This window comes from Struthio camelus, chromosome 2 (genome assembly GCF_040807025.1).
Source record: "Struthio camelus isolate bStrCam1 chromosome 2, bStrCam1.hap1, whole genome shotgun sequence".
NCBI classification, from domain to species: domain Eukaryota; kingdom Metazoa; phylum Chordata; class Aves; order Struthioniformes; family Struthionidae; genus Struthio; species Struthio camelus.
The window spans coordinates 161119762-161132758 of record NC_090943.1 but is presented as its reverse complement, the minus strand read 5'-3'; the positions used below and the strand labels follow the sequence as shown (position 1 = coordinate 161132758).

At 53.7% G+C, this 12997-nt stretch overlaps 1 protein-coding gene and 1 long non-coding RNA gene across 4 annotated transcripts in view; one reads left to right on the top strand and one right to left on the bottom strand.

Moving 5' to 3' along the window:
- Positions 1-4851: 4851 nt before the first annotated feature.
- Positions 4852-11322, bottom strand: TRIB1 (tribbles pseudokinase 1). The gene is made up of 4 exons (XM_068933266.1): positions 11242-11322; positions 10065-10651; positions 9290-9582; positions 4852-7137 (listed from the first exon to the last, which is right to left on the bottom strand). The coding sequence occupies exons 1-4, from the start codon at positions 11249-11251 to the stop codon at positions 6669-6671; spliced, it is 1359 nt and encodes a 452-aa protein (XP_068789367.1). The 5' UTR covers positions 11252-11322; the 3' UTR covers positions 4852-6668.
- LOC138066089 (uncharacterized) overlaps positions 10029-12997 on the top strand; it is a 28451-nt gene continuing 25482 nt past the window's right edge. For all 3 annotated transcript variants that reach the window (XR_011139324.1, XR_011139325.1, XR_011139323.1), the window contains exon 1: positions 10029-10142. This is a non-coding gene — a long non-coding RNA (uncharacterized lncRNA). The remainder of the gene's footprint in view (positions 10143-12997) is intronic.

Here is a 12997-nt window from a genome sequence, read left to right as displayed (position 1 = left end):
TCCTGCAAGCGCGGGGCATCAGGGGCTCCCCGGTGGCTCCGGTCCGGCTGCCGTGTAGGGATGTGTTGGGAGCCCTCTCCCCACGACACCGCGGAGCTCGGCAGCGGGGACGACGTCTCATGTCGCGGGGCGACTTCTCTGGACTTTGGCCGCGGTTGGCACGGACGGGCACGTGAACAGCCTCGAGCAGCGCGTGGCACCGCAAGGTGCTCCCCCTCCGGCTGAAGACGCCACCCCTGCTCTCGCCCCCGCGCCTGGGGAAAGCAGGCAAAGATTGAGAAAAACGTAACCGAGTCAGGAAACATTGCTGGAGGAGGGAGAGCAGTTCCTCTAACCTCGCGTATGTGGAAAGACAACTATTTGCTGACTTTGCCTTATTTTTCTTTAATTTATTGTTTTGCCAGCTGCTCAGATAAAAGGACAAAGTTTGGCCTGCTGTAATGAGGCGGCCGTTCAAGCATGCACCCGCAGCCGTGAGCATCTGGCCAGGACGCGGGGGACAGGCGGGGAGGCGTCCGGGGTGGGGGGTCACAGCACACGTCCAAGCCTCCCTCTGCGCTGGTGGGGACCGGACGCTTGTGCTCCTTCCTTTCTCACGTGAAAGCTGGAGTTCTCCTAGAGATCATTAACTCCAGCGGATCGGGCTCTGACATATGAAGGATCACAAGACCCGTGATTTAAAAAAAAAAAACAAAAAATCCCATGAGTTTGCTGATTAAGTCTTTCTGCGTGCCGGGCTGGACTCCTCGTTGCCCCGAGCTACGAAACGGGGCCAGTCCATCCTTGGTGGTGGTGGGTCCGGTTGTCTCCTCTCTTGGAGCCAAGCCCCTTCCCAGGCGATTTAGTCTAAACGAGTCACGCCAGGTTAAACTAGGGAACTCGCTGCCCTGGGATTTTCGAGATTGCAAAAGCACAGAGAGGTTGAAAAGCCAAGTGCCGGGTGGAGGGCTCTGCAGCAGCCCTTCCGCCCCAGCCGGGTTTGGTACTTTGCCCCCCGGGGTCGATAGCAGGGCACGGAGAGCTCGCGGCCTTCAGACCTCCTCCGCCAGAGACGGCGAAGCCGGCAAGTTGCGACGGGCCGCGGATGTTATCGCGAGGCCCGACAACGGCTTTACGCTCCATTACATCTATGGTTTCTGTGATTCATCTGAATGTTTATGGCTTTGTCACCACCTGGAAGTTAAAAGGGGAGGGGAAAAAAAAAAAAGAAAAGAGCCTTGTAGTGAACGATTTTCTGCTGCAAGACACTGGGTGACACAAGAGAAACTGAGCCACCCCCTTAGGTGGTGGGGAAGAGCCATTTTCTGTGGTGACCAGAGCTATATTTGATTTCTTAGGCAATGTCGGCTTTCGCATGCTGCATTCCTTGGCTAATAGCCAGCGTTATGTGTAATACTTTAGCCACACTGCTGTTACTTAATCCTTTCCTAATCTGCAGTTTGCGCAAGAGGAGTCAAATCTAAGCGAAGCCACCGAGAACGTCGCCGCTAACGATTTATCAAAACGCCGCTCTCGGCGCTGGCGGGAGCCGGCCGTCAGCCGAGGTGGACGCTTCCTTCCCACAACAGCCCCCGGCGTCACGGACGCGGGGCGGCTGCCTGGGGCCCAGCTGATTTTCGGCCGTCCGCCCCCGGGGCCGGGTCAGCCCGACGACAGGCCGCGGAGCGGTGGGGCGGCCGGCGCGCGCGCGGGGCCCAGGCCTCGGCCTCCGTCCCTCTCCTGTGTGGTAACTACCCGCTCGTAACAGCGGCCGTGGCCGTCTGCGCGCCGCCGCCAGCCTGCGCCCCCGGCCGCCGAAATAACCACCTGCCCCCCTGGGCCCCCCAACTGCCCCCCGTCACCCCCCCCGCTCCGGGACGCCCGGCCCGCCGGAGGGGGAAGCGTGTCGGCCCTCTGGCCGGCCCTGACCCTGCCGTAAAGAAAAGCGTTACCTGGCGCCCGGCGAATTTTATTTATTTTGGTCCTCTGGGCAGCGGCCGGGCTGTTGTTGGAAACATGATTGCTTCATGCAGTCATGTTAATGTTTGCGCTGGGCCGCCCTGTAATGGATACTCCTGCCGCTCTCTCTGGGGCTTCAAAGCCAAATTAGGAAACGAAGCGCTGCACGTTAAGGACTGTAAATAAATACACACACGCGCGCGCACGGGTGCGATGCAAACCAGACTAATGAGTTTTCTTTAAGGCGTTTTTCTAAACGGCTGGGTCCATTTAAAAACAAAAGCAAACACACACACACCAAAAAAAAAAAAAAACCACACAAAACCGAAAGCTAAAGTTCCTGCTGTGCACTCGTGTCCTGACGGATTTGCAGTTCTGCTCTAGCAAAAGTTGGTGCGGGCGGAAGGCCGTACCCTGGCTTTCGCGTTGAGAACAGGGTTTTGTACGTCAGGGAGGGATTGTGCTAAGAAGGGTTGCAAATTTTACGGTGCTTTTAGCAACTCTTCTGAAAGATGGTTCATTTAACAGAGGCTTTTGTTTTTCCTTTTTCTTTTCTGTTTTTTTTTTTTTTTTTTGCGATGGATTCATCCAGAACGTGGTTCTGTGTCAGGCTCTTCTTGTCTACGCTTTAAAGGAGACATTATATTTTTAAGAAACGTCTGCGTAGGATATTTCTTCATGCCGCTAAATCTATGCAGGGCCGTAACGCTAAAAATTTTTTTTATTTTTCAGACAGGGCGCAAGAGCGTGAAAAAAGTGACCCCCCCCCCCAAAAAATCTCCTTTTGGATAAAGAGATAATCTGAAGAGATTTGCTTCGCGGCACAGACTGAATAATATGGGTTTTTAAAGCTGTCTCTCAGGCCTACCCATAATCCGGAGAGAAGAGCCTCGTACAAGCTTAGTGTTGCAGCCAAGCGGCACGAACCTTTGTCTCGCACATCTTCACCGAGCAGCACTCTTGTCCCCTTTTTTCCATAAATAACACACGGATGCAGCAGTGTCTTCAACCGACTTGATGGTGCTCTCCTAAAAGTAGGCCACTTTTTGAGCATAGTTAACTCTGAAACTGTACTAATAATCTCTTGATTAGCTGCAAAGAAAACCTCAGCGGTATCACCCGCTTGGTAAAGAAGCGTTGACCTTAAAGCTGAGCGTGCCGAGCTGGCTGTTTTACCTGCCGCTTTAAGAGCAGGCTAATTTATATATTTTGCCGTGACTTTGTCAAAAAAATTATTGAACCGAGGCCTAAAACGCAGTCTAAGCATCCATTTACAGTCGATAAAGATAAATGTCTATGAAGTAAGGTTTATCCTGACTGGGAGGCAGTTTGATGCTGGTTTAGGGAGGAACCCGTGAGGTAGTGAAAAACCTCAACTTTTTTTGTTTTCAGCAGAAAACTGATGAGAACTGGAGGCCCCCAGCATTTTTCAGAGAGGTCAACAACGTCTTGCAAACGCAGGACCAAAACGGTCACTAGCCATGAGAAATAAATGAAGAGATCCCTACAGCCCTTGTCCAAAAGGACCATTTAAAAATAGGCAAATTATGACTCTCTCAAAAAGAAATGTATGCATTGCATAAATCAAAGTTCTCACACCCACCGTCAAAGTTTAATCACTTAATATGCTGGTCTTTCAACATGCTCTGAAACTTTGTATACACTAATACAAGCGATGGGGTTACGAAGCAATAGCAATTTATTCTGCTGTACAAACGGATGTTGCATGATAATCCTTAAAGCAACACAGAAGCCCTTTGCAGATGTTACTACAGCTTAGCATTTATTTTAATTGCTCTGCAGTGTAGCTCATGTGAAATAAAGTCATGGGGTGACCTACGCACTCACCTACTAAGGGTGACTTAATTGCAGACCGAAAGGAAAAAAAAAAAAAAAAGATGTTTTGAAAGTTTTCAAGGTTTTACCAAAACACAAACCTCCCGCAGCTGTTTGAAGAAGATGCATCAGGGCTTCTGTCCAAGATCTGAAGCATGGCAGGGCGGGGGGGGGGGTAATTTAATCAGACGGGCTATGTGACGCATGTATTTTTACTGCTCTTGCAAGAATAACTTCAGCAAAGTAACTTGAGATTATTTTGGTGTTTGACATTCACTCGGCAAAGTGCTAAGAAAATATGCTTACTGCGCAGATCGCTGCTTTCTTATAGCGGGAGTCGAGGCACCTTGACTCCCTCATTAAAGTCAGTGCACTTTTCTTTATCACCGGCCGGGTACCTGCTCCCTCGTTTCTCCTTCAGCTCACTTTCTAAATATAGAGCCTTTCGAGCGTTGCTCTGGCTCAAAGAGCTGCCTGGAAGCGGTTGCTCTGGTGAACAGATTTCAAGCAGAAGGACAAAGTTAAACATGAGGCAAAGTATAAATAAAAACCAAGCCTCTCTTCCTGCTCTCCGCTCGCTAGGGATGATCTCACCGCGCTGGGTGGATTACGAGGACGGCTCGATCGCTGCCGGGAGAGCACATTCCCTAACCTCCATCCTGCTGCTATTTATAGCCCTCGCTGGGAGCCACCAAGAGAAGCGGCTCCCGCAACCTTGCGTTTCGCTTTTGACGGGGGCGCGGGGCTGGCGAGCCCGCTGGCTGAAATGCAACAGCGAGGGCTGCGGTTTCTCCTCGTTTGCCCCAAAATTAGGGACCCCCTTCCACTTCCCGAGCGGTGGGGAAGGCTGCCGCCCTCTCTACCCCCCAAGCGCCCCCAGCCCCGCCGGCGATTCGGCCCGAGCGAGGACGGCGGGAGCCGGTGCTCAAACGCCCGGCGTGGACGCAGGCGTGACGGGGCACGTGCAGGAAGCGCAGATTTGCCCCATCCTCTTGGAGAGCAAGACGTGTTTCAGAGGAAGCCGCGCGTGTTCAAACTGCATCCATCCCCCGGCCCCGCAAGGAGCAGGAACAACCGTTATGAAACCAAGTTTATTAAAACTTTCTACAAGTCAGACTTTATCATCCAGGTTTCCACAGGATATATACATATTTACAAGGTGGACATAGTGTTTTTAGCTTTTCTGGCAGAGTCTTCTACCAATATATACAAACGTACTGCTTTTCATAGAAGGGTTAAACTGTATCACAGATACAAATGTCAAGCAATCATGAGAGGTTTAGTGCAACGGAGAGCGGTAGCGCCCTGCTCTTAATGCTCATGATTCTGTCAAGTTAGTATTGCCAACAAGAATTCACATTAAATTGCTCTTCGACACCTCTTAGTAGGACAAAGGAAGTACAACAAAACAAAAAAAGACGACACCCCTCCCTCCCCCGGCCCCGAACGGTAAGGTATGTACAGAGCACGCAGCCCATGAGGTATACGTGGTATTCTCACCACGCGTGGTGGCACGGCACCTTGCCGCGGGGGGACCCTTCCAACGACCTGGTCGTCGCCGGGCCGTGCTGGGGATGCGCACTAACCACCGAACATCCCTTTCCAAAACCGCGCTCGCGCCTAACGCGAACGGACGTCTCTTGACACTGGACGCAAACGTGAAAACAAAGCAGAAATCTTAGGCAGGACTAAGCTTGACTTACCCCCAAGCCAGGCAGCTAAGGATTTAGATCTATTCGTTATCCACGCACATTGGAAAGACTAGGAATAATCATGCAAAAAAAAAAAAAATTTTTTTTCTTTTTGGGAGGGGAAAAAAAAAACGTAGCTGGAGGCAAACAACCTTCCCCCAACAATCAACTTAGGATGTATAGAGATTTTATGCTTAAGACTACCTTCCTGGGGATGGGGGGGGGTGCAGGGAGAGAGAAGAGATGTGATGTTTTAAAGACTTGAGCCTGCAGGAAAACACAAAAGTGTTTACATGTACTGTACAAGATACCCCTTATGGTTTTCGGAGGGAAGGCGCCCCACCCGATAGTGTTACATTTTGGTAAACGGATATGTTTTGGCACTCAGAGCTGACAAAACCTGCTACTTGCAAAACTCACTGAGGGCATTAAACCATATAGAATAGGCCATGGTGACTTTGGGCTTAAGTACGTTTAAAGCACTTGCACGTTCAGCAAATGAAATCAGAGGGTGTGCGGCTGCGAGATCCACTACTGTCTCCTTCGTAAAGAGTCACAGCAGCGCTCGCGGTAGTGACTTGTCTTACGGATGGATCTTTAACAGCTTCACGTCATTTACCTATGGAAAAAAGCTCAACTGGAGCAACGCGCAGGTAGCCGGACGCGGCGGATTAAGACCTCCTTCCCTCATGACTTACAGTCAGAAAACCACTTTGCAAGACTGCCACGGTGGCACTCCAAGTCGATTCCCCTTTTTACCAACTCCTGTCAGATTTGCTCAGCTAGGAAGGTGCCTTGTGACCCCCCCACTCGCTACCTTTCACCGGTGGGACCCTCTTAGCCGCTGAGGATGGGGAAACCCAACGTTTCTGCCTCTTCCGTGCCCAGCAATAAGGCTCTGCGATCAAAACTGAGCTGGTCACAGCAGCAGAGGACACCGGAGGCATCAGATGAGCCAGGTGGCTCCTGCGTGGGTTCTCCAGGGCCAGCGGCAAGGACCCACCAGCAAAGCAAGCAGGTGAGACTCGGCATACACTCAGGCAGCGGACCTACTGCTTGACATTTATTTTAAACAAGGTCACTTTTCTGACCCTACTGGCACTTTAAGATGCTGTGAATTTGCAATGTGGAAAAAAAATAAAAAAAAAACAAAAAAATGATGCCGTGCGTGAGAATTGTGAGGTTTTTCTGAGATTTTCAGGATTAGCAGAAGAAGGAACTAATATCGTCACTGTCTCCGTGATATTCTGGAACAATTTGATCCGAAGTTCCCGTTTCCTGGTCTGTATATCCAGGCTCCAAGACCGCTTCGAACCAAGGATGAAGCAAGATCTCTGGAGCAGTGAGTCTTTCGGAGGGCTCCCGCCTCAGGAGGCTGCGGATGAGGCATCTGGCTTTGGGAGAGACGTGGTCAGGGATACAGAACTGTCCACGCCGGATTTTCGAAAAGAGACTGCTAGGATCCGAGTCGTGGAAGGGATAGCGTCCCACCAGCAGGGTGTAGAGCATTACTCCCAAACTCCACACGTCAGCTGATTTCCCGGAGTAAGTCCCTGTCGTGTTGAGGATCTCAGGGCTGACATACGCCGGGCAGCCGTGTTTGTCAGAGAGCGCGTCATCTTCGCCCTTGATGATGTGCGTGTCTTCCAGGCTCTCGAGCCGCAGCTGAGTCCTAAGAAGCGCAGAAAAGGCAGGCACACGTTATAAATCTGCGGTAGCGAAAGACGGGCACGACTTTAACAAGAAAAGCCGGGGCAACCCCAGCATCCCTGTCTCGCTTCAGTGCAAAGGAAAGGGAGAGGGCGGCCACTTTTCAGCCTGAGATGGAGAAGTTCTCCCCGTTATCCTGGAGCCGTGCAGCGCAAGCGCGGCTACGTGCATCAGTGACGCCCTGTGTGCCCAGGCGGTGACGCCAGCTTGTTTACCGCGGGGCTTTAACAGTATCGGGGGCTCTCGAGGAACAGCAGCAAGCTGCCCTATAACCGCGCCGGGTCAATCTGCTGCGGCGCGCAGCGCGCGCTGCTGTTTGCAGTCCCAGCTTTGAGCAAACAGCGTGCAGCTGCACGGTTGTTCAGACTCAAAGTCCACATCTCCTCTGCGCTTGGGGTTATCCTCAACCCTCCTCATCTTTTATTTTTGCCCTTTCCAGCTGGTACCACTGCAACGGGCAGCCTCCCAAAGAGGGGTCCACCCTGACCTGCTGTTTGGGTTAAAGCAGAGCTTTTAATGAGTCAAGGAGCCGTTCACGTGCTCTGGGAGGGCTCTGCTCTGCCTTGCAGTCTGCTGGGGTGTAAATGCGTTAACTGCAGCCTGTCCTCGGTGTGACCTCCTGTTGTAATGCAAAATACCCATTGGTTCTGTAAACGGAAAATATGACTCAATGCGGACTGTGGGCCCGGGATTGGCTGCTGCAGCGCTGAAACTGCACCTGTGCTTGCTAGCCGAGGAGTCTGCCTCGCGTTGCTTAACCCTCTTGTTGCCAAATTTGATGCACATGACATTAGCCTGTGCAATGCATATTTCCAAATTAGCGAGACTGTGTGCAATCTAACATTTCAACAAATGTTTCACCTCATTATGGGCGGGAAAAGCTGCAATAGCTTCCTTCAAAGGAATTACTTTCTTTGCATGACAACATATGGTTGTTTCTGTGTCAGAGGGGCAGTTCTAGTTCATTTTCTTATCATGTTCGTACGCTGCATCTTCAAGGAGTATCAGCCGAGTTCAAAAAAATACACTTTTCTCTGCTTCACTAATAACACTTCAGGTTTCATCAGACTAAGCACAACTCCGTTAAAGCTCTTGCTTATTATAGCCGTCAATGGGATAAGCACCTAATCAATGTCAGTTTTGCTTATTAAAATACATTTCTGGCTCTGCCGTGCTAGTGATGGATCTCGAGAGCAGCAAACACACCCGGGAAATGTGAACTAACTCCCTCATCTAAAATTAAAAAGTAATTGTGAAAGTATTCCTATTAGAATCGGCTTAGAATCATCTCTCTATAAACCTATGCTTTAGGCTAAGTTTTATCAAGGTGTTGCTTTGTGGGGTTTTTTTTTCCCCCCCTTAGAGAAGAATTCCCAAAGTCAGATTTAACCATGTAACACCCTCGCTCCTGTGCGTGCCCACGTCCACGTGTACGTGGGGTGCAGAAACCATCAACGTCACCGCTGGCAGGGATGAGAGAGAGAAAAGCTTCAAAGGGCACAGCAAATCTATCCTTAGAAACACAACTCTGATAAGAAGCTATCAGAGAAGACCCTTGCTGGTGGCTCCTCTCTCGGCGCTGAAAGGTGCCGGGGGGGGGGGGAACCACCAGGGGCAGCTGGCAGGGCCATGGGGCTCTCCCCGGGAACGGGGATTCCTCCCTCTTCCTGCTGCCAGAGCAGAGCTGTTATCCCTTTCGCGTGCCTAGTGCCTGAGCCTCCTTTCGCCCGCGGTCTGTGCCTTTTAGTCATTTCTTGTCGAACGCATTGCACGGATGATATATATTTGGACATCTGGCGCTAAGGAGCGCTCGCACGATCATCCCTTTTTCCACCAAAGGGTTTCGTCAAACTTTTAGTGAATGAGTGCAGGCTGACGCTGAGTTTCCTCAGCTTCATCAGTCAAGATCGGACTGAAAATAAGCGCGGACCAATTAGATCCGTGACTTATTAAATATACGTAACATGGACGTACTCGGATCTTGTAGGTGACGCCTGGTTTACCTGGAGATTTCCACTCCCTGGAATACTTTTTGCCTAAAAACATGGCATTTCTCAGTGCGGCAGTTCTCCCTAGCGCTCCCTCCCAGAGGCTGGCAGGCGGTAAGGGCTTACCTTTCTTCATTAGAAAAGACAAATTTCCTGAGCTTGAGGTCACCAAGTACGATGGCCGACTGGTGGCAGTGAGCTACAGCTGAGACGATCTGCTTGAAAAGCCGGGCGGCTTCCTCTTCCCGCAGCCTTTTGCAGCTCCTCACATAGGAGTGCATGTCCCCAAAGTCCTTTTCGAAGAAGACATAGGCCTTGGTGTCTCCGAGGATCACTTCTACGACCCCGGTGATGTTCCTGTGTGACGGCAGCTGAATGTAAGGCCGGATCTTGTCCTGGTAGTGTTTGAGAGGGAACACCTGTAAGGAGGAAAGTAAAGCGAAATTCATTGTCAAGGCGTTGAAACCGGCCTCTCTCGTAGCAACTCGCCCCAAACAATGATGAGGGAGCTGGAAAAGCGCCAACGCTCAGCAGCAAAGCTGTTCCCGAGACCCCTTCCAAGGCTATTAAAGCACTGTTAACTTTATGTTGGGCGGGGGAGCACCACCCAAAGCCTTTAATATCCACCAAGAGCCTTTCAGGTACTCTAAGGTAATCCACAGCCGGAGCTTATTTTCCGCGCTGGCAAACGCCCGCCGAGGGCAGCCGGATTTGGCCGCCGGTGGAAGCGGGCAGCAGCGGGAGGGTGTTCTGCGAGGGCTCCGCGGCGCCGCCCGGCTGCCCCGGCCAGTGTCGCCGGGGCTGCTCCGCGCCCCGCGCCCCGCGCCCGGCCACCCGCAAGCCCGCCGCCGCCCGGCGTGGTGGGGGAGGAAGCCGCGCGCCCGCGCAGCGCCGCGCTCACCTTGCAGCGCAGCTCGCGGCCGGAGCTGACGCTCAGCGCCCGCGACACCTGCTCGCGCTCGGCCAGCGGCAGCAGCAGGTAGGAGGCGATGAGGCTCGGCCCGGCCCCGCCGCCGCCGCCGCCGCCGCCGCCGGGCGAGGCCGGGGCGCAGGGCGAGCCGGGGGCGCTGAGGCAGTCGGCGGCGCCGCCGGGGCAGTCGGCGAGGCGCGGGCACTTGGCGGCCGGCGCTTCCTCGGCGGGGCCGTCGGGCAGCGGCGGCAGCCGCTTGGCCGGGGCGCTGCGGCAGCGGGCGGCCGGCAGGAGGAGCGCGGCGGCGCGGCGCGGCGGCGGCGGCGCCGGGCGGCTCATGGAGGGGGCGCGGAGCGGGCGCGGAGCGGAGCGGAGCCTCCGGCCGCGCCGGGGTCGGGCCGGCGGCGGCGGCTGCTGCTGCTGCTGCTGCTGCCGCCGCTGCTGCTGCTGCTGCTGCTGCCGCCGCAACGCGGGGCTCAGGCGCGGAGCGGCGGCTGGCGCATCGCCTCGCTCTCCCCGCCGCAGCCCCGGGCCGTGTCCACCATCTGCCGCCGACTCCGCGCTAAAGTACTTGGAGGCTTTTAAAAAAAAAAAAAAAAAGGAAAGAAAGGCAGCGAGGTTTATCCCCTCCTCCCTGCCCTGACGCAAGGGGAAGTGGGCCGGGGCCGGGGCGGAGGCTGGCGCTGCCGCCGCTGCCCGCCCCGTCGCGCTGGCCGCGGCCCCGCCGGGCGTCTCGCACCTGCGCTGGCTCCAGCGCTGCCGGGACAGGGCGCCCCGAGCCCCGCGTGCCCCTGGCGCCCACGCGGGAAGCGTGGCTCAGAGGCGCCCACGCTGTCGGGCAGAGCGGGAGTCGCGGGCAGCAAAGGAGGAGCACGGCTTTGGCGTTTTGCAAGCCCGTGCTGGAAGCGGCAGCAAGGGTGCCGCTGGGGAACGGTGCCAGCTGCCGTAGCGCCCCGCTTCCCCGCGGGACAGCACCGCTGCGCCCTTCTGGGGGCTGCAAACACAACACAGCCAAGCCAGGCTGCTTGTCAGGACAGACAGCGGGCACAGCCGCGCTCGGCGCCGTGCTGTTCGCTGCTGGCATCGCCAGCAGTTCCTGTTTGTCACTTGTCGCTAATTAGCCATTGCTCACCGCGCAGTTTGCATCACGAAGCTGGTGCGTATTTACCGTCGGTCATTCACGAGCGCGGATTTCTGCGCCCCGTCAGCAACGCTTCGCCTTGGGGGTTGCCCGTTTTTAAAGCATCCGCTGTCCTGAAAGGTAACAGAACGGAGAGCGAGCCGAGGGAGCGCCCTGCCAAGCGCAGGGTCAGCCTGGGCAGCCGCGGGCAGGCTCGGAAGCGCAGGCTTGAGGGAACACCAAGTCGGTTTGCAGCCAGGGTTGCTAGTAAATGGAGGAAAAACAAGAGGAAAACAGACAACAAACGATCGCTGGAAAAAAAATAGAGTCAGCCGTAATTCTGACAGTTCTTCAGAAGGAAACTGCTCCCGGCTCTTCTATTTACATCTATGCAAATTTTCTGTAATTCAGTACTGAGGCTTGCACAATAATACAAGGAGCCTGGGCTTTTGCTAAGCTGCAGAATCGGTTTTGTATCGCATCTTGAATGCCACCACGCTAGTGCGTTTAAACAGCAGGATGTTAGAGGACTAGATAGGGTTCCTCCATTTCTCAAGCCTGTGGTTGCATGAAGAGCAGGTATTTGCTGAGATTCCTGATAGATAACTGCACTGCAAAGCCGTGCATGCCTTCAGCTACTCCTAGTGTATTTTAAGAAACATATGAAACTCTTGTGCTGGATGACTCATAGCATAGCAGTCCCATTAATGCATTTAAACACAAAATGCATATGCCAAAAAGGGATATCCCAGGGGTTGCATTTTCCTTTTTTTTTTTTTTTTGTTTCAGAAATGTGATTCTATTAATGTCTGCAGATTGCTTCTGAGCAATTCACCTCAACTCTCAAAGCATGCTCTTTCATTTTGTCCCTTTCATAGATAAAACATGCCTGATTATCCATCAGACTTTTGTTTTATTTTTCCCTTCCTGGACTTTTTACAATTTGGATACCATTGCAGGTTTAATTTAGTTGGTAGGATTTTGCATAAATAGGCTGCATGCTACATCTGAGATAGCGTACTGGGGGCGGGGGATGAGAAGGGGGTCAGTGCTTTTTAGGGGCAGGGTAATAGTCTAGACACTTCACCAAAATAACAGTGGAGCTACAAAGCCTTACTCACCAGCGTTATTAGCATATAACACCATTCACCATACTTGTCCTTCAGACTCGTGTGGTGATTTCGTATGCGCAGGAAGTGAAGACGTTAAAGTAAACACCAACTGGTGAACCTGCAGTATGTACGTGCCTTTGGTCCTGGCCCTCCAAATGGTCCCTCTCTTCCCGTTCATAGGCCAGCACAAAGTATCTGTGAGCTCAGATACGTCTTAAGGAGCAGACCGTGCTGAGAAACCACTTGCAGAAATCACAAGTCTTGTCCCTCACCTCCTCGGCCTCTGGCCCCACTGGAGGGCTCCTGGTGCCCGTCCGGCCACGGCCAGCCCAGGAGTCCTCGGCGCGCCCGACCCGGCCCCGCGCCGCCAGCACCTGCACGCACGCTGCCTTCGAGACACCGAGAGCCTGACGATTCCTGAGGCTGGTCCTTAAGATGGCCAAAAGCCCCCTGCTCATCCCGTGCCCCTAAAAGATCAACCAGAGGTGCAAGGGAGAGTGGAGCACACAGGTGCCGCGATGTCGCACCCAGCCCAGGACGGCCTGTGGGCTTGTCCCCCCCCCCAGGCCAGCCGCCTCCTCATGCTCTCCCTGGGACGCTGGGCTTGGCCACCCTGGAGGTGTCCCGCCGGACGGGTGCAGGCATCAGCAAGGAGCCCCACAGATGCCTCCAGGGCCAGCAAAAAGGTGATT